A 20,115-nucleotide genomic window follows, 5' to 3' on the forward strand; every position below is an offset into this window, starting at 1 on the left:
GGGATGGGTGCATATGGGTAGGTTTCCGCAGTTACGCTGCTATTGTCCGCTCATAAATCTCATTCCAGAGGTACTGTGACCATGTCAAGTCGCGTGTATGACAAGGCCTGAACGAGAAGACCCTCAGACACTCTAGCCTCGGATCTGCCTTCACGTATCTGTGCGATAGTATCTGACATCGTGGTCATTTCCACGACCTGGCGAAACACCTTCCCTGCGGTGAAACTCAGGCTGAGCGGCCACTCAATGGCATATAGCCTTTCTTGGTATCTCATGCGAGATGGTAAACCTCATTGTCCGCTCGTTGTCGCAAACTCACTGACGTCGATGTCAGGAACCTTCTATTTCATGTGAGTGTAGAAGTATGTGCCTTTGCGCGAGACTCTAAGCCTCGTGTCAGTATCATGCTCGTTTTGAACGTCGTCGACATCCCCTTTTTCGCACACGCGGTATGTGACCTACTTTTCACTTTGAACCTTGTTTGTCTTACAATATTCTTCAGGATGTTCAGCTGTTCTTGTCAACCACGATATATCCGTTCGTCGAAGTTCTTCTTATTGAATAACTGAGCGCATTAACCGAGTGCATTCCAATAGTTTGTCGGTTCTCCTTCTCTCCCGCCTATTACTGAACCTCAGAGACGCGGCCTACACTTCTACAACTTCAAAAACATCGTCCGGCTTCGTGGATGTGCCTTCGCTCTGCACTCCTTCGAGTGTGGTTTTCGCGCGCGAATCAACGGGTGCAGACCCGGAGTCACCAGACATCTTTGAATCACCGAGGCTAGACTTTGCCGATGATGCTGACGACGCCGTGCTGGACTTGTTCGAGAATAGGAGCTAATAAATGCACTGCTTGAAGTTCATAACAATGCCATTGGACCTTTGCAGACGGTAGTACAATGCAAGACCCATGCTCCCGCAGACGATGCGTGGTTTTCCTTGCATATGAATCCAGTCACGACTTCGCAGCTCGTTGCCAGTATATGATCGAACGAATGTCTAATCAGGTGAGCACAGATCCCGTCATATCGGTGCACCAGTGACTATGTTCAGGAGTGATATCTAGATGACTACTGCTCGGCGATCGCTTCACTATAACGTTTCTTGACCTCCGTTCGACAGTGCACAATACTCGTACTCGTGATGAGCCTAGCTGCTGTCCCCACCTTCAAGTTGCTCACGCTCGTCGAATATGGGCCTTTACAAACCACCAGTACTCTGCGTGCTTACTCACGTCATATAGAACTCGAGGGTGGAACGAGGTACTCAGCGCCATATGGACAGTAAAAAGCCTAGGTCGCTCCTCCAGCGTCTGCGTTCAACCTTAGCAGCTCCCAAGCCGATCGGTGCGACGACGTAATTCATGCTACAGTTTGCTTGCCTTGGTTTAGCAGACAAGCTACAGGGAATTTCAATGACTTTCTTTTGTTCCCCCGAATCCGGCAATCTGTGCTGCAAGGTGACACTGCAAGTATACGCAATGCGGTGTCTGAGATGCGTGACTCGTCCGCTCCATTGATACGGTCACCCAGACCCGACCGCACGACAGCAGGCGACCTCCGGTGCGTCAAATATGACTTAAGTCAATCACGGGTGCATGTTGATCATTCCAACATCCTAGTCATGATATATGATAGCGCGCCCATTCCATCCGGATCATCAGCACCCACCGCAATGCCTTCGGTAGTTGATCTCTGCCGCATGCACAATTGCATCAGCTTGACTAAGACTGATCTAGAGTGAGTTGCGATACACCGAGGTTACATATATGCCTTTTCAACAGCGCAGAGCCCATGCCACTGCGCATCGTCCTACGCATGCGTCCTTCTGGTCTTCTACAACATGCCAACAGAAGACTCAAACGAAATTGCCATTGTATTCGCCGAGAGCACGTAAGCACACTGTCGTGCTTCCTACCGCTAGTAGAAGACTCAATGAACAACATCCTCAGTTTGATTTCAAACTACATAACCATTGCGCCGCTTGGTACGTTCAATACCACCGTATACTACGATCCCAGTGAACGCATACTCACTAAGGATCATTCAATTGCTTCCAGCATTGATCATCTATGACAGTGTCCTGACATTTGACAAGGAGATACAAGTCTTCTGGAGTCGGAAGCTACCTCGCGCAGCCTACCTGCTCTTCGCTCTAATGCGTCTCACTCTAATTGGGCTTGTGGTGTCCTCCTTTCCGCTAATTGTGGGATGCCATGTACCTTATGATGCGGTGAATAGTCCCTCCATTCCAATCATGCCTTGAGTATGCCCTTACTCCCTGCATCGCCAGGTTCAGAGGTCTCGTATGCACACATGTCGCCTAGACCCTCCTCTGACAATACATAGATGTGCTATCCTATATGCAATATCCAACTATGCCATACTCGGTATGAGCATGCTTCTGACTGCGAGTACGTCGACAATGTGTTATTTCCTCACTTACACTTGCATACTGACGTGGCTCAGTCATCTCAGCTATGCGTGTATACGCTGTGACTAGCAGAAACTGGGTCCTCACCTCATTGACACTGTCCTTCGCTCTCGTCCCTGTCGTCTGTTTACCATTCCTCATACAGTAAGGCTTTCCGGACTGCCCAACTTTCGTAGGCTCATACACATTGTGTTACAGAGGTAAGTTGCTATGTCCACGTCAGGTAAGTTACCGAGTAACGACGACTCAAGACGACGGCTATCAGACCTTCCGAACGTGGATTCCGTCTCTCGTATATGCGCGATAGCATCCGACGTCGTCGTCATTGGCACGACCTGGAGGAACACCTTTTACGTGGTGAAGTTCAGGCTGCGCGACCATTGGCCACCGCAACCAACTCTTAGTTGGTATCTCCTGCGAGATGGTGAGCGCATCTATGTAAGCTTATTATACATTACGTGAGATTGCTCATTCGAATGTAGGAACGGCTTACTTTGTGTGAGCATGAACCTTTGATATTCGTATCGTCCTCTGAGCGCGCTTGCAGAGTTATGCTCATTCTCAACATCGTTGACCTGTTCTTGTTCATTTTCACGGTACGCGACTTAGTTTTTGCCAGCTCAATTGCTGACTGCCATTACACTCCAGGGTGACGACACTGTTACGTTCCTATTGATCTATCCGTGCGTGACATCATTTGCTTGACATACCTGGTGTGCTCAAACACGACGTGCAGCTTGTCCGCCTTCTTTCTTTGGCGGTTGCTGTTCAACCTCAGAGAAGCGGCTTACACCTCTGGAGGTTTGGACGGGACGTCGGGATTCCTGGACGTACCTTCACGGGCCAAGTCTTCGACCGTGGTTTTCGCAGACGCTCCTGTGGAAGACGACGATCCGCACTTACCCACTACCTCATCAGGAAACATATCCGATGACTGACTCCAAGTCGCTTCAACCAGCCAGTGGACACGAAATCAATCGATACACTGCTTGGAGGTGACGATAGCATTGTACAAGTAGAACTTGCGCCGCGACTTCTTCGATGTCCACCAAGCGGGCCGCTATCTCGCATATGACTACCTTGTCGAAATAGGTCTGGTAGGAATACTGTACTATACAGGATGGGATAATACTGAAAGGCCTTACAATGAGCCGCAAATCCGAAGACAGCGGATTACGAAGTGATTACCAGAAAAATACTTACATGTTGTGGTGTCTAGAGTCGTGGCCGCGGTGTGAATGCTTCCCAGATGACTACGTCAACGACTCAACTCAGTCACATCCAGACTGTCCCTCCGCGTATGTGTTATACCGTAAGCTGTTGCGATCAATATATAGCTCATGACATGCACTGCGGTGACACCACAATTCACACAAACAAATGGAGCAGAATCACAGTTACGTACTATTCCTCGTCTTCTGGGTCTGTCAGCTCTTCGCCTTCTCGCACGCCCGAATGGCGTTCATATCCAGGCCTCCGCGCCCACGACCTGCCGTCTGTGTACGGTTCTATGCGGAAGGGGAACAGCAGGGTGTACAGCGGGCTGCCAGAACGACCGGTGTGAGCCTGTATGCGGGTGAAGACAGAGCGGCACTTACTATCCATCCGGGCCGACGTTGAAGAACAGCTCAAGGTTCTTCCGTTTTCTTCATAGCCAGCCGCCGAGTGAGAAGGACGTTACAACACCACACCGCATGTACACTTACCCGAGATCATACGAGTTCACAAACGTCTCTCCACGCCCCTTCGCTGTCTGGCGGTACTGCTCGTGGTCTGCGCTCTCCACGCTTGTCTCTCCGCACGCGATGCCCCATATGTGCCAGGAGGTCATGATGGTCACCGCGAGACACATCACGACGGAGAGGACGTATGTCGCGATGACAAACACGGGCGGGGAGTAGTACGGCCAAGGGTCGTCGCCGGACAGGCCGAGAGCGGCGAAGACGCACCGCCAACCGGAGGCAGCGTAGCAGAACGTGGCGATGGACACGTAGACACTGTCATGGGAGATGGTGAGAATGAACAAGAGCAGGCGGTAGAGGGACGAACAGGAAGAGCACGAAATGTCGCTCGTTGTAGAGACCGACGCATTGGTTTACCCCTACAGACAGTATGGCTTAGGAATGCAGACGATGCACATGTCCTATGGAATGCATACACTGCAGATATCTCAGAACATGGGGATCACAGGCTGGGATACGGACGTACGGGACAATGGTGATCATACTTCAGAATGCACTTGTTGCATATTCGACAGTGGTGCGCTCTCTCCTCCCTTCAGCAATGCCACATCGTAATTTGGTAGCATATACTCACCTCTGGTCTCAGCACCTTACACCTTTTACACCTCGTCGCACTGGCCGTCGTAATATTCACCTCCTCACTCCATCGTACGCCCGCTGCAGTAGATGGACCCCCTCTGGACTTCGGCTTCGCCCACAGCCACCCAGACCCGCGTTCTCGTGGGAGGTCAATCACAAACCCAGGAGGAACGATGCACACCCAACAGTAGTGCATGAACAGGTTGAAGGCGATGAGTGCGCAGATGGGCGTCGTGAGCCATGGCAGAGGTAGAGTCGGGCGGACAACTTCGACTATATCCATGTCATTTCAGGTCCCCGACTCTCGATTCTACAGTAGCAAACTCACAGAAGCACCCGGCACCGACAGAGAGCAAGACGACCCCGAGAGTGACGAATACAGGACCTGCTGCGCCTGTGATCTTGTCGCCGACACGCTCGACGGCCCGAAAGCAGCGAAAGACTCGTTGTGCGCAAATCATGCAGATATTTTGGGTCAGAGGTTGGAGAGCCTTATATTGAGAAATGTAACAGAGCAAAGACGGGCAGCCAGTGCATTGAGGGGACCCGGTGGGAGCTGTTGCGCGTGAAGTCACTGTGAACGCGCGCTCCGCCGCAGACGCGTGTCGGAAGGGAGGCGCGACTTGGACGCGTCCGTGTCACAGCCATGCGTTCCTGCTCGCAATGCACTTCAAAACTACACATTACGAAGCTTGTTACATCTCCAAGAAATACGAAGGTACCTAGGATAGCGGTGTGCAGGGCAACAGCCCAGGTTATGGAGGCAGAGAGAAGAATATTCAATAGGAATACATAACCGTCTCTCCTCAGGTCCTAGCGAGCCGAGGCGCACACTCTGCGGGACGGGTGTATAAGGCTTTAGCTTGAGGCTTTAGGGTGTACAGAGAGCAACGACGACAAAATGGGCCGACAGATGGAGCACAGCGGACAACAATGAATGGTTAAGGACAAACCGAGACAGGAAGTGAAGACGACACGTAACCGACGCAGTCCGACCACGAATAAAAGTTGAGATGTTGGGTGACACAGGCGACGCTCATCGACCCTTGCCTGGCGTTGTTGCTCGACGGGCGTACCTGGCGGTTTGCGTGGTGTGGGAGGTGCTACGCCTGCAGTGAGTCGTCTCTCTGTCATCCCGCCAGGCGCATCGGTGGCACGCTGTACCTCCCTCACAGCCCGTCGCGCTGCGTCGCCCACTTGGTTCTGTGGACGGTCTGCATCGATTCGGGACAATGCGCGTAGCAATTCTTGTGGGTCGGTTGTGGGTGGTGGTCGGGAGAGACTGGGTGGGAGGTAGGACGACACGGCACCAGACGTGGATGGTAATGAGGTAGGTGCGGGCTGAGAGCGAGTGGCTAGTGAGATGTTGAGCATCGCGAAGCGACGATCTAGATCTGTTTCCGCTATGCGCGTGGTTTCCAGTGCGGAGTTTGAGAGGGAATGCACCCGGTCGATCTATTCAAAAGTCAGCATGACACCAGAGCGCGGATGGCATCACTGCGTACCGTGTATTCCAGACTGTCCAGCCGTCTGCTCAACGGGTCTTGCTGTGCGAACTCTCCACTGACGAGCTTCCGTGCGAGCTCTACGCCACCCTTCCCTCCGAAGTGATCTGGTAGGTCTCTAGGATCGATATCCCAGTCATCTGCCGGTACAGCCCGTTGTTTGCCCTTAGCTTTGGTCGATGCAGCCTTGTCCAACTCGGCAGCAACTTCCATACGAAAGGCATTATAGTGGTTGGTGACCTCTATCCACGCATCTTCCTCCGCCTTCATCCTGGCCGCAAGTGCCCATTAGCCACATTATTTAAAACGGCAGACACAAAACAAACCGTTGGTTGTGGGCATTGAACCGGATCTCACGCGCCCGGTTCTTGACGTTCTGCTCGTTCTCCTTCTTCGGCCTCGTGTCTCCCGCATCCGCTGCCTCATACACATTCGTGTCAACGCGCTTCTCCGCCAACATCTTGATCACGTTCTCCTGCACCCGCTTAAGAACTGTGCGTCGTTCGCGCTCAACGGTGGTGGGTCCTTTCCAGAGTTCTTCGGCTCTCGCCGTTTCGAAGACGACGCGTCGGGCTGTTCCGACTGGTTCATCGCTCGATGTGAACACCAGATGAGTAGTTGTCGTGCCCGTGCCGGTTCTGGTAGGTCGCCATCGATGTGTTTGTAGAAGCTCGAGCCAGACACGGACGTGTGCGGTTGTGCTGGGCCACAGCATCAGCGATGTCAGTGACAGAACAATGCGATGGCTACTCACATATGACACCTGTCGCCTCGTAGCTTGAACTGATCCGCTTCCCGCGTGTCAACGAGCTTTTCCGCCTGTGGTTCGACCCACCCTCACGCATGAACCTATTCCGCTCGATCTGTGGTGTTTCTTGCTCCGGTATTGGCTGCTGCTCGTCGCGGCCCCTCCGCTCCGAATACGGCGCTTGCTGTCGGTTGGGTGTCTTCGGCATACTAAGTGTGCCCATGGACTGCTCCGCTGCATGCGACTTGCGCCGCAGGGTGTCCGCCTCGGACTGCATCTGCCGCACGTCCTCGTCAACCTCAGGATCAGCGCGTGTGTTAGACTGGACCTGTCTGTCTTTGTTCTTCGCGAGCTGGCGTGCGGCCGTCGTGGTGCCATCTGCACGGAACTTCTTCGATGGTGGTTTGGAGGGTTCGCCAGGGCGGGATTGGGATGAAGGTTGACGCGAGGGTGGACGTTGCAAGGGCTCGGAGGGTACGGAGGGTGCGCGTACAATGACCAGGCCGCCTGGTTGCTCTTCGCCATTGACTGAGGGACAAACGATTAGTCTCCGTCCATTTATGAAACGCGTCAGTGTGCCAGATACGATCGGTCATACAACGCGTACCGCTTTCGCGTTCGCGCGAGCGATTGTGACCGGACCGCCTTGGGCCCTGTCGTGCTCTACTGCACCCTCCGGATGTATGTCACCCGCCATTTAACCTTGACAGGCGAAGAAGGCCACTCCCACGGAACACTGAACGCACAGACAAAGCACTCACGTTTCCGTTTGTTTGTGGATTTCTACGCGCACAAATTAAGTTACAACGCGTCAAAAGCGAAGCCAACACAAGCACGCACCTCCTTCTTCTGCTTCTTGGACGCGTTCCCTAACGGATTCATATCATCGATTCCTTTGCGCTTCGATGGTGGTGGCTGCGAATGGCTGGGTATCATCTGCACTTCCACAACGGCCCGAGACATGCATGAGTCCACAACTAGCGTTCCGTGTATGTAGGTGGTCGTTCCCGTGGGTCTTGAGACCGAGGTCGACGGAGGACGCGTTCGCCGACGCGTGCGATGGTGGGGGCGTAAGACAAACAGAGTCGGCGGAGCCCGAAGCGGTCTCCCACGCATCGCGTTCAACGCGTCCGCGTGATCACATGATACGCGCGCAAGCGGCAGTTTGCCACCTGAAGCCGATCGGAATTCGCGACATAGACGACGTACCAGTGGATCCAGGTGCTTCACTAGTTCAAAGTTCACCATTCTGGTCTGCATTTTCTGACGTGCGTGCTCTTTATATATATAGTCTGCACATATACGCTTATCCCTCGTACGATTGCACGATGTTTTCTTAATACAGAACTGACGACAATGTCGTCAACTATAAAACACCGCTGCCTCGTTCGCGAGGCTGCGTACCGTACTTAGCACCGGCCTGGCTCAGTCATTCAAGCTTCAAGTTCCATGAGGATCGGCGTGACCTAGCTCTGCGTAATGGCGCACAGTGCATATGCGCATGATGACTTTGTGCTTACTAGCGGTACAAATGAGTACTGACTACTACATTCCTTGCAGCGTCAGCAGGGTATGCCCGCAACAGCGTCGACCTTCAATGACTGTAATCAACTCATCTAACAGGCAGAAAAGACATCTTCACTTACGGAAAGTGATTGTCGTGGTCATTTATCGCTGGGAAGTTGGAACGTTTGGCCAAACGCGTAAGCAGTGGTGTCAGCTCACACGTACTACAAAGTACAGCCGCTACATACAGCCTGAGTAGGCGCACCGAACTCTTCCACTCGGGGTACTAGTAGTCACAGTACTGTGCACGGCTGCAATAGCTAAGTAAGCATGGAGACAGTACTTTGAGAGGGCTTACCAAATGATAACATTGCACTACACCCAAGACGTCAGTAGTGAGCGCATACATTTGAATGTCTGACAGACGATTGTGTAACAACTCCGGTCAGAATCGTTACCACCGTAGGACGGGCTCAGGCTTGTGACCGGGCCAGGCGATCCCAATGTCCGTTCGCAGGTCAACCACCCCGAGTGTACGGCGTTAAACTCCCAGCGCGTACTACTTATATGCGACAGTGTACTAGCTGCTCTGGACACTGACGAATTCGAAGGCGCGCCCCGAGGAACGACTGATGCTGCCGCCAAGTACTGGTCATTCCTGTGGCATTCCGGGGTAACATACGGACTGTGTCCGACTTCATCTTGCGCTTCCACGGTTTTCTGCAGTATAGACGAGCTCGTTTGTATGAAGGGGGTTATGTAGCATTGGGTCGAGGTGAAGCCATGGCGCCGCGGGCGATCCACTGGCACGCATCCCAGCCTATCCCAGCCACCCGCTGTCGCCGCCGGCCGAGCCGGTCCAAATTGAGCGCTTCCGGGGCGTTCCTTGCCCTTCTGCGGGGACACCGAGACCCACGCGGGGCCGGACAAAATCGGCCGACTGTGATTGGCTGCGGGAGGAACCGGTTTCTCCCGCCTTATAATCCAAATTTTGAGCTCAACGGACCGTCATCACACCTCTCCTCCGTTACTCGGTCACCGCGCTCGCGTGTAATATCTTGATTCCCTTATCCTATTAACGACCTCTAGACACTAGACATGCCTTTCCAACAGGGTGAGTACTGGCCTTACTAGGGAGTGCGTTGCGGCGGTGCTAAAGCAGTCCGAACAACCTCAGGTGACGCTGGCAAGGGTGCTGGTCTTTTCAAGACTCGGTGCGCACAATGCCACACTCTCGGTGCGGGCGAGCCTAACAAGGTCGGCCCCAACCTCCACGGGTGAGCAGCTTGTGAGAACGCGTACGGAACACGGCGGCTGACAAGTTCTGTGTAGCCTTTTCGGCCGGAAATCCGGCCAGGTCGAGGGTTTCTCGTACACTGCTGCGAACGTGAACAAGGGTGTTGTCTGGGAGGAGCAGACTCTCTTCGAGTATCTCGAGAACCCCAAAAAGGTGCGCTGGTTCGCCACGTCACAGCAGGTAGCGGCGGTGCTGAGGCGGTACCCCGGCTCACAGTACATCCTGGTACGAAGATGGCGTTTGCGGGTCTCAAGAAGGAGAAGGACCGGAACGACCTCATCACCCACCTCAAGGAGGCGGTCAGTGCTGTTTCTCATGTGTCCGGACAACAGCGTACTGACGGCCTTGCACATTTCAGACCGCATAGTTGTCCCTATCGGTTTCGTATCACGGACCTTATATATTATACCGCAACCATTGGTCTTATTGCATGTAGACGACCACACTACAGAGTTGTTTGCGCAACCCCGCTCTTCCTCACTTTGTTCTGCGTGACTGTTGAACTTTGGTGTGCGCCGCCAATCATCAAACACCTCGAAACCGTCGAAGTATCTACAGTGTACACCCGCACGACGCGCAAGTCCGTATGGGGCGGCGGAAGATGTTGAGCCCGAGTGAATGCCCTGTCGTAGCACAGAGTTCCAGTCAGTTCGGTGGCTGGAGTTCGTCGCGTCTGTCCTGACGTCACGGCACGGACTCGGATCCTCCAGCTCCCGTTACGTATGTGGCCGTGTTTGGCTTTGTTGCCCAAAGGCCTTGACGCCAAACAACGGGCTGCCCAATTCGGGCCACTCATTCGCCTTGTTCTCAGCCACCACCGAGGTGTTGCTTGTCTGAGTCGTCTGAAAAGATTCCTCTCATTGTGTCCCACACCTCTAAACAACCTACGTTCGACCGAAAAGGCGGGAAACGTACATTAGCCTAGTTCGCCTCCTTGCCGACGCCCTACCGCTTGGGCATCCGTACATCTGCTGAACGTGACGCTCCGAGCGAATCTGCTTGAAAATCATGGAAGAGGCTATCGTTGAGGACGAGGACAAGAAGCAGTTCGACTCCATTCAGGCTTCGCAAGATGCGGAGACTGAGCCTGACCCAGACGAGTCCCTAATCTTGGACAGCGGCAATGGGAGAGTGTGGCTAGTAAAAGTGCGTGTCTTGGCTGACCTCGCGCCCTCCGTCACGACCCGATCCCTCTCGCAGATACCAAGATACCTCATGGAGCGTTGGCTATCTATCAGAGAGGATAATGTCCATCTGGCAACCATCCGCGTCTTCCACAACGCAAAGTCCGCAACGGGCAAGTCGCCCCGCATCCTCCTCGCGCTCCCGCCCGACCCGAACCACCCTGGCCAGAACGAATGGGAGGGCGACGTGTACGAGTTGGACATGGTGCAGGAGTCGGTCGAGAACCAGATTGTCATCGCCGAACGCGAGAAGGAGCCCCCGCCTGTCCCGGGCACCCGCGCGCGGACGACGGTCCTCACAGGACGGGTAAAGCACGAGTGCAACCTGCGGCCGATGTTCAGTGACAGGTACAGGCAGCGGCTCAAGATGCGGACGATCGCGGCGAACACGCCGAGGAAGCAGATCATGCGGATTGAGGATGCGGGCGTTGGCGGTCGGGGGAACATCAACATGCTTACGAGCGGTGTGGCGAACACGACACCGCTCAGTCTCGGTGTACGTGTCCTAGGTTGCGGCTTCATGTTCTGTACTCACTCGGTGTATCCTGCGCAGCAACGAAGACCCAAGCCTGCGAAGGGCCAGTTCGAGCGCATGGCGCGTATGCCGCGCAACCAGCTGCTCGACGAGCTCTTCCGGCTCTTCCAGGAGCGCGAGCGCTGGTCCATCAAGATCCTCCGCGATCGGACCCAACAGCCGGAGGCCTACCTCAAAGAGGTCCTCAGCGAGATCGCCGACCTCAACCGGAGCGGAGAGTTCAACGGCACCTGGGAGCTCAAGGATACCTTCAGAGGCGAGGGGGTCAGTGTTCTATCTCCACTTAGCTGCGGCGATTGTCGGGCGGTGCTGAACTGTTTGTTCCAGGTCAAGGCCGAGCAGGTTCCCGGCCCAAGCGGCGGCTTCGGCGCGGGGGCTGGTGACGGCGTCAAGGATGAAGATTCGACGACTTCGATGAGGATGATGATGACGACGATATGGAGGAGGTTTCATGAGCTGGTGCAAAGCTGGTGTGCATCGCTTCCGGACTTGGTAATGGTATTGTATCTTTATATATTCCCGTCTGCTCGCTTTCTTGCACGCATATCATCATACACACGCAGTCATATAGCATTTTATTCAATAGCATTCACCGACTAAATTTTTCATGTGCGTCTCCACGAAGACGATGCGTGCTGTAGTGTCTAGTTCAATGTACAACGAGTTGATTACATCCCTGGCTTTGGATGACGCAGAAGGGTGATATTACATCGGCAATAGGGTATACAACGTAAAGACCCTTGACAGCAGTATACAAACCAGTATTCGTTATCAGAACGTCTGTGCGCATGACGTCTCATCGCAGTCAGCCTCTCTGGGGTGCCTTGCCCTTCTTCGGCTTTTTGGGCTGACGCTCGTACACGTTCACGTCGTCGGAGTCGGTCTCCAGCTCGTGCACGACGCCGCCGCCATCGCCGTCGCGCGTCGCCTGCCCGTCAGGGCTCCCATCTCCGTGGTGGTGATGGTGGTGCCGGCGGCGGTTCGCAAGGCGCGCGCGCCCGTCGTCGCCAGAGTCCGAGTCCGAGTCGGCGACTCCTCAGACGACGACTCGTCAATGGCTTCGGCTTGTGGTAGATACAGCAGACTAGCGCGACGGCAGCAGTTCAGTCAATATTACTTCCACCGTGCGGGGTAGGAGGGATGTGACGCACTCTTTGACGACTTCTTCCCCGCGCCTTCGTTATCCACCACGTCCTCCCTCCAGACGACCCGCGGCCGGCTCCTGGGGGCTGCGCGGAGACGGAGCCGCCCGATTTCCTCGCCGCCGTCGGGGCCCGCGCCCTCCTCGCCCGGCTGGCTATCGTGCACCGTGATCGTCCGCGATCCGTCGGACGGCGCCGAGGCCGAGGGAGGCCCGCGCGTGTGCTGCGTACGCCATCGCTCAAGTTCAGGGAGCAACGTGCAGAACAGACGGCCTAGTGGTGAGGCAGAGTGGGGGCGAACTTGGGTGGGTGGATCGCAGCGGCGCGAGAACGTGGGCTATAAGTAGATGAGGTGGTCGTGTCGTCACTGGCACTGTAATGCAGTGATGCGTCGAGGAGGATGCGCAGAGGTGGGTGGGTGCAGAGATGGTCACAGTATGTGAGAGACTTTTGAGGAGCGCAGCGCCACACCAGAACGCATGGATCGCCTGCTTATGTCAGCGTCGTAATGAACGCACGCGCGCGCGCTTTGCTGCAGCTCCAGTTCCAGCCAAGTTCCAGCCTCCCCCTGAAGTTTGAACCCTCGAAGCCGAGGAGGCTTGTAACGGTTATGGCTCCGTTCAGAATCACCGAGGAGCTCCTACTGGGTTCAAGTTTGGAAGCCGGTGGTGTCTGGATAGACTCCGCTTCGAGAAGTAGACACACCGTCACACGTAGTTCAATCCAGCCGAGTATAGATTTGCACGACGATGCATCCCACTCCACAAAGCCCGAATAAAAATCAGATAATGATACAAAATGTAGTCTGTACTGGAGCATCGGCATTATACCGAGCTTTAAATCACTGTCCAGGCTTCAGGAGAGCACCTGCAGTCTGGTCGCGCACGCCCTTCACGAACTGGAACGCGTCCGTGCCGCCCGTGCCCTTCGCCGCGCCTTCCTCCTTCGTCTTCCCAGCAGCCGCCTGTGCCTTCTTGCTCGGGACCAGTATGTACAGCGCGACGATCTTCACGTGCTCGTCGCGGAAGACCTTCAGCGCGGAGACGGCAGTGTTGTACGCCTCCAGCAGCTTCTCGTCGCCCGCGTCTCCACGAGGTCCGGAGCGGGCGCGGGTTCGAGGAGAGGTGGCGGAGGAACGCACGGTGGTGCCGGGGCATGTACGACTGCATGCGGGTCAGGAAGGGGACAGACGACGAGCCGGGCGCGGAGCTGAACGTCGCCGTCGCCGGGCCGGACCGCCCGTCCCGGGCAGGCGCCGTGGGGCAGTCTGCGAGCGCGCCATGGGGCGGGCTTTTGCCATGAAGTTGGAGTGCGAGTACTGGTCGACGCCAGGAAGACGTCGAGCGCGTGGACGAGCGAGCTCTGGCCCGCGCTCGGGCCCGACAGCTCCGTGGGCTCTCCGAGGGCGGGTCGAGCTCGATGCCCTCGAAGACCCACTTGCGCTTGCCGTCCGAGTCCGCGCCGCGGAACCAGGGCCGGATCTCGTTGTAGAACACGTCGGGTCGCAGCCTTTGCGCACGTCGGCGAGGATGGTCGTCAGCTCGGGACGACGCCGGCGAGCGTGTGCAGATAGGTCGTGATGCGCCGGATCGCGGTCGCGTCGCCGAGAAAGGCCTCGTCCATCATGGCCCGCATGAGTGTGAGCGCCTCGACGCCCCGGAACTCGATCCGCGAGACGCGAGGTAGAACTCCTCCTCGTCGCGCGTCTCCGTGAAGAGCGTCTGGCAGCGGAGGTTGTCCAGCGCGGGCGGGCGCGGTGGGAACGCAGAGGTGGGAGGAGTGATGTAGTCCCAGTTGTTGATGACATCGTCCGAGTAGGTGAGTATGGCGGGAGCTGGAGCTGCGCAGAGACCTGGAGGAGGGGGAGCGTGACGGGAGGGGGGATATGGATCTCGCTCGTGGATACGGGCAGCGAGTGTATATAAAAGTGCATAACCCATGCGAGGACATGGTGCGCTCGCCGGAGAAGTACTTCGGAGCGCTTTAAGCTGTCAGTAGAGAGAATTGGAAGCTGTCAAGGCGATCAGCGATGTGATCTGTGCGGTGACAACAGCAACTCACTTGTCTGACGCATCGCGCCAACGTTCAGATCGTTCAGTGTCTCTGGTGCAAGTCTGGTTTGTCAGCGAGCTGGAGCCTGCTCGAGCGTGCTTCGTCTAGTGCTGTCTCCCATGGCTCCCACTCTTGAGGAAGCCGAGACAGAGGGCGCGGGGGCATAAACCCGGTACGCGTATCGACATCGAAATCGTGTGCAGCGAGGGTAGAAGTGTCGGGTGTGCCGGCCTCGGCCAAGCCATGGTCTGGACGGGGTAGCGCAAGAAAATGGTTGACGGGGATATTACCGGGTAGTGGATGTAAGTGGTCCATGGTGGCAGGTGGTAGGAATCAGTTTTGCGGGAGGGGGAGCGTGCGGGGCACGAATGGTTTTGAGACGAGAGGCCTAAATAATTGGAGTCTGGCCGGAGCATGCCATCGCCTGGCCCACTGAGCGGGTGGCTGAGCGTGGACGCGCTGAGTCAAATCTCGCTAAGACCATTTCGATCGCCATCCCGATTGCCGGTTTCCGCTCCTCCCATTTCAGGCACGCGCCGCCCCTTCCTTCAGCCACCACGCGCCGCTGCCGCCGCGCGCTGGCATGTCGGAAGTTCTCATGTAATGAACCGATACCTGTGCTCGGACGCAAGAGATGCGCGTTGTCTCCAGGAAATGCAAGCCCGAGTGCTCACCGTAAGGATAAGTCATGCAAACTCGGATCGGAGACCGGACGCCCCCCATTATAGAATGGACTGACGTGACCAACCCCGCATGCTCTCGCGACCGGCGACCCAGCGAAAGGCCCTCGAACGCCAGAGAGCAGGAGACTACCGCCCATCACTCATGCTTGCGTGCTACAGGATCTCGGTAAGTCTTCGCACGTGTGTCCTATGCTATTTGTAGAGTGTCTCACCGTAAGCCATAGAGTACGGTCTCCAGGACCGGGCTATGTCGCCGCATATGACGCTGCGAGTAGCTGTTGGTTTGTGTTAATGAAGTGCAGAAGAGTACAAATGCCAACCGCGCGCAAGCCTGAGAAACGCGAAAGCGCTAGGGCTTAGAATATTCAAATACGAGGGGATGCTTCCACGAAGTCACGGGGATCGGCCTTCAAAACATCATTAGGTATGTGTGCAGGGTGTTCGACCGTCAACTGGTCTGCTCCATACCATGACACGGGGGCAGTGGTCAAGTCTTTCGCACGACGCACCGTGACATAGCGATGCCTGACCTCAATACCCGCCTCGGACTGCATCTGCCGAAGAGATCATGGCGAAGGGCTTTAGACTGCACGGGGCTGGCACGGAGACGAGCTCAAGTCCACTAGTATCCGGTACGAGGATGGTCCCATTGACACTCGCGTGCGTAAGCCACTTGGTTTGCGACATGGACAGGTGACTAATCCCGACCGGCGTCCACGCACATCGCAATCGCAAGTGGTTCTGCTTCGATTCCACTGTTGAACATATCCAGATACACTTCTTACTATGCGGTATGCTCTAGGCCGCCGCGAGGCTGACAGGAAGGGACCGCCTCTCGTGTTCGCTGATCAGTTTCAGGGAGCCTACAGTTCACACGTCAATTGCGCTGGCATCTTCATCTTGTGTTGGCTCTCACGTCGTTCGGCCTTGCGAAACCTCCTACATTCAGTCAGTGCACGTATGTTGGACCACCGTATGAATGCACGAAACCAATCAGACGCGTTATTCATTGACAGGCATCGACAGATATTGATATCTGCGCAAGACCTCAGGCTTCCAACCCCTTTTAGACCGTCTATCCAGATCTCTTGATGTAGCAGCCGATGTCCGTACCAGAACGCAGAAGCTGAAGCAGAGCCCAACGATACAGTACGTTGCTTTGTTCGATGATGGTGGGTTTCTGGCTGCGAACGAACTCTGTTCGCGGTTCCATGTACTACGGGACAGATAGTCCCGAGTAGGGAACACGGCCCGTGGGTACGCACAGCCCGTTGGCGCATTCGTTGTTTTACCAGCCGTCTCTCACTTCTGCAGCTCAGGATAAACTTGATCCCAAAGTGGTCTGCAATCTCACCGCTCACACCGACATTCAAGGCAAGATGCCGATTTGAGTTCGTTATGCAACAAACTCTGTCAACCATCATCGCCAGCTGCTTGAAGACCCACGCCAGACAGTATATAGATCCGCTGCAGTGAACCTGACATATCTTCGCTAAGCATTACAGTACACGATGTCGAGCCTCACATCCACCGATGCTATGGCTCTTATGAGCCCGAGTGAGTGAACGCTCCCTACTATTGCACATGCCTGACATCGCTTACTCTAGGTTCATTCAAAATTGTGTTACTGCAGCGATCGTCGGTTCGTGCATCAATGGTACGCTGATATTCATCATTATTGACCATGATCATGGCTCTAGCGTTACTTGCGTACGATTTGTTCTTACGCTCGGAAGCGAAGTGGAGCTCTTTTGGTGCCAGCGAGGTCTTCTGTCAACAAAGCGGCATTCTTCCTTCTGAGAATCTGTTCTTGGAACTGTGATCACGACCGTCCTCAATGCATACGTACCCATGTTCTCAGTGACTGTGAGTGCCCCTGTCATGAGTAGCGCTGTCCAAATGCTGACCGTTATCAACACAAGCTTGGGGGGTGGGTGATACACAATTGTGTCGGTGCAAACGACTCTTCTTACCATGGAGCATCCAGTTGTGCAGCCGCAAACAATGCTAACAACGCATTCTGGTTCATTGGAGCTCTCGTCATCACGGGTAAGAATGCTCTCACTAGAAAGTTCAGACATGCACTGAATCCCGGGTCATCATCTGGCCACTTCAGCCGTCACTGCCATGCGTGTATACGTAGTCAGCGGAGGCAAATGGGTTTGGATCACTGTTACCATGATACTAAACTCATTCTATCTTGGTTGGATTGGTGTACGTTTTGACCCGTATTTTCGACCAAGAATTGACACCTCACCCATACATTCTAAAGTACATCACCTATGCAACTGTATACCAGCTCGTCGTATCTGGAGACTCATGGGTTTGTGGTATATCAGTGGCCATGCCCGCGACATCAAATACAATGTAAGTAACACTCCCCGGTCGAGGATCAGCCACTGACCGTCGGATTCGATAGAGGTACTATATGGTCTAGCCACGGGCTTACTCGTTTTCCATGCCTCACTGCCTTGTTTCTAAGGGACATTCATGGCACTGATGGGCACCGTGTTGGCCGATATAGTCCTCATCATCGCAACGTGGGTATGCACATTCCACTGTGTCAGAATCCAACGGAGAACGCGACTATGGTCGCGTTCATCGCTTGGCTTCTATTCAGAGATGGTCAGTACTATTTTCCGCTACGCATAGGGTATGGTGAACTGAAAATGACGTTTAACGTCGATTCCATCCAGGAAATGTCTACTTCCTGTACGTAACTGTTGAAGTGATACCCGTCGACGATCACTGACACCGTCTTAGTGCGATGTTTTCTCTCAATACCGTCGTTTGTGTAATTGGCATGTGGTCCGACGTGCGTCACAATCCACACATACTCGGCACCCTGGTCAGCTTCGAGGCTGATAAGATATCTCACTTAGAATCTTAGCTGGCTTGGTGATCTGAACTTTCCGTGAGTTCTTGACGATATTCATGACGACTGCGGACGCTCATGTTATAGCGGCACTGGCAGCCTCCAACTGGTCCTGGTGACTCGGCTTTTGATCAATTTGCGCGAGTTGTCCCGGTCTGGGGATGACATCATTATAGGATCTCAGAGCACATCCGCTGGGAGCCATGGGCCTTCTGATCCTGCCATCGAAGTTTCGACAGTTAGGTTCCATGACGGTAGCACTCTCAGAGACGAGGAAGAAACACGTGCGTTCATCCTGCTACTACTTCGAGTTGGAGGTGGGCTAAAACTGGGCATTAGGTGACAATCAAACGGAGACAGGAGGCAACGACGCCACTGATGACACCCCCAGATGGTTGCCAGCTACAGCATAGCTGTTGCGACCTAAGGAGCGGATAACAAGAGGTCTTTGTGCTATGTATGGAGTGAAAAATACACACGCCTTCGTCGTAGTCCCTTGTGATCGTAATATACATTGCAAAGATGCTGTGTATAACTTAGCGTGTAGAAGAACAAGAACGAAAGCGACGTGGAGGGTATAATGATACACAGTAACACGGACGGTCCAGGTTCGGGGCGTGCGATAGGTGAATAGCGGGATGCAAACACAGAGAAGAGCGAACGCGCGATGTAATAGAACCGGCGAAAAGGCACGAGCGAATCCAGCGCTCGGAGTGAGATGCAGCGATGACGGCAGACGCCGTCGGACGAATGAGAGGGAAAAGGGAGGTTTTATCCGTAGACGAGCCTGTGCACGCAGTAGCTTTGATGCAGCTGCAGCCTGGAGAAGGGCGGCAGCCTGAGACAGAACACACACCCCTTCGGCGTCGTCGAGATAGGCTTGAAGTCTATCCGCCGGCCGGGGTCTACGAAGTGTCGGAGGACATCAGACCAGTCATCCCGGGAGTGCATCGACCTCCACGGGCATGGCCAGGCTGATATCGCCGCATTGGACGAGGATGACGGACGGCGACGCCAATTCCACCCGAGCGACGACACCTCGCGTCGCTGTGTGTCTAGTCTCCCGTAGGCAGACCCTAAACACGACCTTGTTGAGTGGGGAGGGCGGTCGTATATGGGTCTGCTTCAATTCGCGCCCTCGTCACCGCTCGACTCCTCCAGGACCCATTCTGTGATAGCCGAGCGATGCCGGTGGCTACGGCAGGGCACGGCCAGGCTGCCGGTGGCTGGTCATAGATCCATCGCAGATATGATTGAACTGTACTTGCCAGTGCTTACAGTATGACTGAACGGCTTGTCATGCTCTCGCGCGAATTCGTTACAGCGGTCAAATACCGCTTCAGACCCTCCTTCGTAATGCGGTCGTCGTACGGTAGTCAATACGTACAAACATCATATTGGGGTCTATTGAATGCTGCTGTAGTGAGTCGCGGTAGATATCATACTCGGAGTGAGCGGACAGATGAGAAGGAGTAGGCATTTGAATATATGACTAGGTGAGCTGCGAGGATGAAGGAAGTGAGCGGACAGGTGAATGAACGGACCAGCGAGGAGCCAAGAATGGTCGGATGCGTGCGTGGCTGGGTGCACGGCCCGGGGCAAGTACTACAGTACGAAATCGGCTCGGTTAGATGTGCGGGCAATTATCGAGTGGGCAGGCAAGTGATATGGATGTTCGGGCAAGCGAGTGCACAAAGTTCCCTGACTCAGCGCCCACTTGCGCTCCTCCTTGAACCGGCGCCGCTCCGAGTCTGCGAGGCTCGCACGCCGCATGCGAAGGACCGCCACCGTACGTTCCTGCGGGGTCATGCGGCCATCCAGGTCAATGGGCG

General features: G+C 54.9%; 8 protein-coding genes across 8 annotated transcripts; 5 read left to right on the forward strand and 3 right to left on the reverse strand.

Annotated features, from left to right (window-relative positions):
• Window positions 1–246: 246 nt before the first annotated feature.
• B0H18DRAFT_1121145 (uncharacterized protein) lies at window positions 247–843 on the forward strand (the record flags this gene model as incomplete). Its single annotated transcript, XM_048034281.1, has 5 exons — window positions 247–283; window positions 335–350; window positions 401–449; window positions 503–537; window positions 597–843. The coding sequence occupies 5 exons, from the start codon at window positions 247–249 to the stop codon at window positions 841–843; spliced, it is 384 nt and encodes a 127-aa protein (XP_047891014.1).
• A 563-nt stretch (window positions 844–1,406) lies between these two features.
• On the forward strand, window positions 1,407–3,627 carry B0H18DRAFT_1019322 (uncharacterized protein). The gene is made up of 13 exons (XM_048029440.1): window positions 1,407–1,564; window positions 1,624–1,741; window positions 1,791–1,894; window positions 1,954–1,988; window positions 2,062–2,234; window positions 2,295–2,302; window positions 2,351–2,415; window positions 2,471–2,579; window positions 2,699–2,859; window positions 2,918–2,933; window positions 2,983–3,031; window positions 3,084–3,118; window positions 3,172–3,627. The coding sequence occupies exons 3-13, from the start codon at window positions 1,845–1,847 to the stop codon at window positions 3,371–3,373; spliced, it is 903 nt and encodes a 300-aa protein (XP_047891015.1). The 5' UTR covers window positions 1,407–1,564; window positions 1,624–1,741; window positions 1,791–1,844; the 3' UTR covers window positions 3,374–3,627.
• On the reverse strand, window positions 3,628–5,117 carry B0H18DRAFT_1019339 (DHHC palmitoyltransferase-domain-containing protein). The gene is made up of 7 exons (XM_048029441.1): window positions 5,085–5,117; window positions 4,752–5,029; window positions 4,643–4,703; window positions 4,485–4,536; window positions 4,142–4,432; window positions 4,034–4,081; window positions 3,628–3,978 (listed from the first exon to the last, which is right to left on the reverse strand). Exons 2-7 carry the CDS (start codon window positions 4,950–4,952, stop codon window positions 3,840–3,842), a joined length of 792 nt encoding a protein of 263 aa, XP_047891016.1. The 5' UTR covers window positions 4,953–5,029; window positions 5,085–5,117; the 3' UTR covers window positions 3,628–3,839.
• A 239-nt stretch (window positions 5,118–5,356) lies between these two features.
• B0H18DRAFT_1019343 (Mis12-Mtw1 protein family-domain-containing protein) lies at window positions 5,357–8,099 on the reverse strand. The gene is made up of 8 exons (XM_048029442.1): window positions 7,850–8,099; window positions 7,771–7,792; window positions 7,016–7,537; window positions 6,743–6,962; window positions 6,588–6,659; window positions 6,262–6,532; window positions 5,825–6,211; window positions 5,357–5,801 (listed from the first exon to the last, which is right to left on the reverse strand). The coding sequence occupies exons 1-8, from the start codon at window positions 7,970–7,972 to the stop codon at window positions 5,793–5,795; spliced, it is 1,626 nt and encodes a 541-aa protein (XP_047891017.1). The 5' UTR covers window positions 7,973–8,099; the 3' UTR covers window positions 5,357–5,792.
• Window positions 8,100–9,613: 1,514 nt separating this feature from the next.
• On the forward strand, window positions 9,614–10,179 carry B0H18DRAFT_1121148 (cytochrome-c from the OXPHOS pathway; the record flags this gene model as incomplete). Its single annotated transcript, XM_048034282.1, has 5 exons — window positions 9,614–9,629; window positions 9,693–9,792; window positions 9,848–9,965; window positions 10,046–10,111; window positions 10,171–10,179. 5 exons carry the CDS (start codon window positions 9,614–9,616, stop codon window positions 10,177–10,179), a joined length of 309 nt encoding a protein of 102 aa, XP_047891018.1.
• A 390-nt stretch (window positions 10,180–10,569) lies between these two features.
• Window positions 10,570–12,312, forward strand: B0H18DRAFT_530716 (transcription initiation factor IIF, beta subunit-domain-containing protein). The gene is made up of 3 exons (XM_048038481.1): window positions 10,570–11,492; window positions 11,550–11,795; window positions 11,859–12,312. The coding sequence occupies exons 1-3, from the start codon at window positions 10,821–10,823 to the stop codon at window positions 12,129–12,131; spliced, it is 1,191 nt and encodes a 396-aa protein (XP_047891019.1). The 5' UTR covers window positions 10,570–10,820; the 3' UTR covers window positions 12,132–12,312.
• A 1,202-nt stretch (window positions 12,313–13,514) lies between these two features.
• Window positions 13,515–15,040, reverse strand: B0H18DRAFT_1086002 (uncharacterized protein; the record flags this gene model as incomplete). The annotated part of the gene is made up of 6 exons (XM_048031977.1): window positions 13,515–13,703; window positions 13,732–13,940; window positions 13,993–14,182; window positions 14,222–14,335; window positions 14,526–14,661; window positions 14,874–15,040. The coding sequence occupies 6 exons, from the start codon at window positions 15,038–15,040 to the stop codon at window positions 13,515–13,517; spliced, it is 1,005 nt and encodes a 334-aa protein (XP_047891020.1).
• Window positions 15,041–17,676: 2,636 nt separating this feature from the next.
• B0H18DRAFT_530751 (uncharacterized protein) lies at window positions 17,677–18,853 on the forward strand. Its single transcript, XM_048038482.1, has 7 exons — window positions 17,677–17,775; window positions 17,828–18,033; window positions 18,105–18,120; window positions 18,172–18,223; window positions 18,291–18,322; window positions 18,383–18,567; window positions 18,623–18,853. The coding sequence occupies exons 1-7, from the start codon at window positions 17,753–17,755 to the stop codon at window positions 18,694–18,696; spliced, it is 588 nt and encodes a 195-aa protein (XP_047891021.1). The 5' UTR covers window positions 17,677–17,752; the 3' UTR covers window positions 18,697–18,853.
• The last annotated feature ends 1,262 nt before the right edge of the window (window positions 18,854–20,115 follow it).

Source organism: Fomitopsis serialis (assembly GCF_022376445.1).
Source record: "Fomitopsis serialis strain Sig1Antser10 chromosome Unknown B0H18scaffold_57, whole genome shotgun sequence".
In the NCBI taxonomy this organism is placed as follows: domain Eukaryota; kingdom Fungi; phylum Basidiomycota; class Agaricomycetes; order Polyporales; family Fomitopsidaceae; genus Fomitopsis; species Fomitopsis serialis.

Excerpts from the sequence above, each read along its gene's own strand:
- B0H18DRAFT_530751 (XM_048038482.1), top strand. The coding sequence starts at position 17,753 with ATGCCCGCGACATCAAATACAAT. Across the intron at positions 18,323-18,382 it reads CTTGGTGATCTGAACTTTCC|CCTCCAACTGGTCCTGGTGA; the intron begins GTGAGTTCTTGA and ends CGGCACTGGCAG. Across the intron at positions 18,568-18,622 it reads CAGAGACGAGGAAGAAACAC|GTGACAATCAAACGGAGACA; the intron begins GTGCGTTCATCC and ends ACTGGGCATTAG.
- B0H18DRAFT_1019322 (XM_048029440.1), top strand. The coding sequence starts at position 1,845 with ATGCCAACAGAAGACTCAAACGAAATTGCCATTGTATTCGCCGAGAGC. Across the intron at positions 1,989-2,061 it reads CATAACCATTGCGCCGCTTG|CATTGATCATCTATGACAGT; the intron begins GTACGTTCAATA and ends AATTGCTTCCAG. Across the intron at positions 3,032-3,083 it reads TGTTCTTGTTCATTTTCACG|GGTGACGACACTGTTACGTT; the intron begins GTACGCGACTTA and ends ATTACACTCCAG.
- B0H18DRAFT_530716 (XM_048038481.1), top strand. The coding sequence starts at position 10,821 with ATGGAAGAGGCTATCGTTGAGGACGAGGACAAGAAGCAGTTCGACTCC. Across the intron at positions 11,493-11,549 it reads CGACACCGCTCAGTCTCGGT|CAACGAAGACCCAAGCCTGC; the intron begins GTACGTGTCCTA and ends TATCCTGCGCAG. Across the intron at positions 11,796-11,858 it reads ATACCTTCAGAGGCGAGGGG|GTCAAGGCCGAGCAGGTTCC; the intron begins GTCAGTGTTCTA and ends TGTTTGTTCCAG.
- B0H18DRAFT_1019343 (XM_048029442.1), bottom strand. The coding sequence starts at position 7,972 with ATGTCTCGGGCCGTTGTGGAAGTGCAGATGATACCCAGCCATTCGCAG. Across the intron at positions 6,963-7,015 it reads CGAGGCGACAGGTGTCATAT|CACAACCGCACACGTCCGTG; the intron begins GTGAGTAGCCAT and ends GCTGTGGCCCAG. Across the intron at positions 6,533-6,587 it reads TTCAATGCCCACAACCAACG|GATGAAGGCGGAGGAAGATG; the intron begins GTTTGTTTTGTG and ends ACTTGCGGCCAG.
- B0H18DRAFT_1019339 (XM_048029441.1), bottom strand. The coding sequence starts at position 4,952 with ATGCACTACTGTTGGGTGTGCATCGTTCCTCCTGGGTTTGTGATTGAC. Across the intron at positions 4,704-4,751 it reads GTAAGGTGCTGAGACCAGAG|AGAGCGCACCACTGTCGAAT; the intron begins GTGAGTATATGC and ends TGAAGGGAGGAG. Across the intron at positions 3,979-4,033 it reads AACGTCGGCCCGGATGGATA|CCCGCTGTACACCCTGCTGT; the intron begins GTAAGTGCCGCT and ends TCGTTCTGGCAG.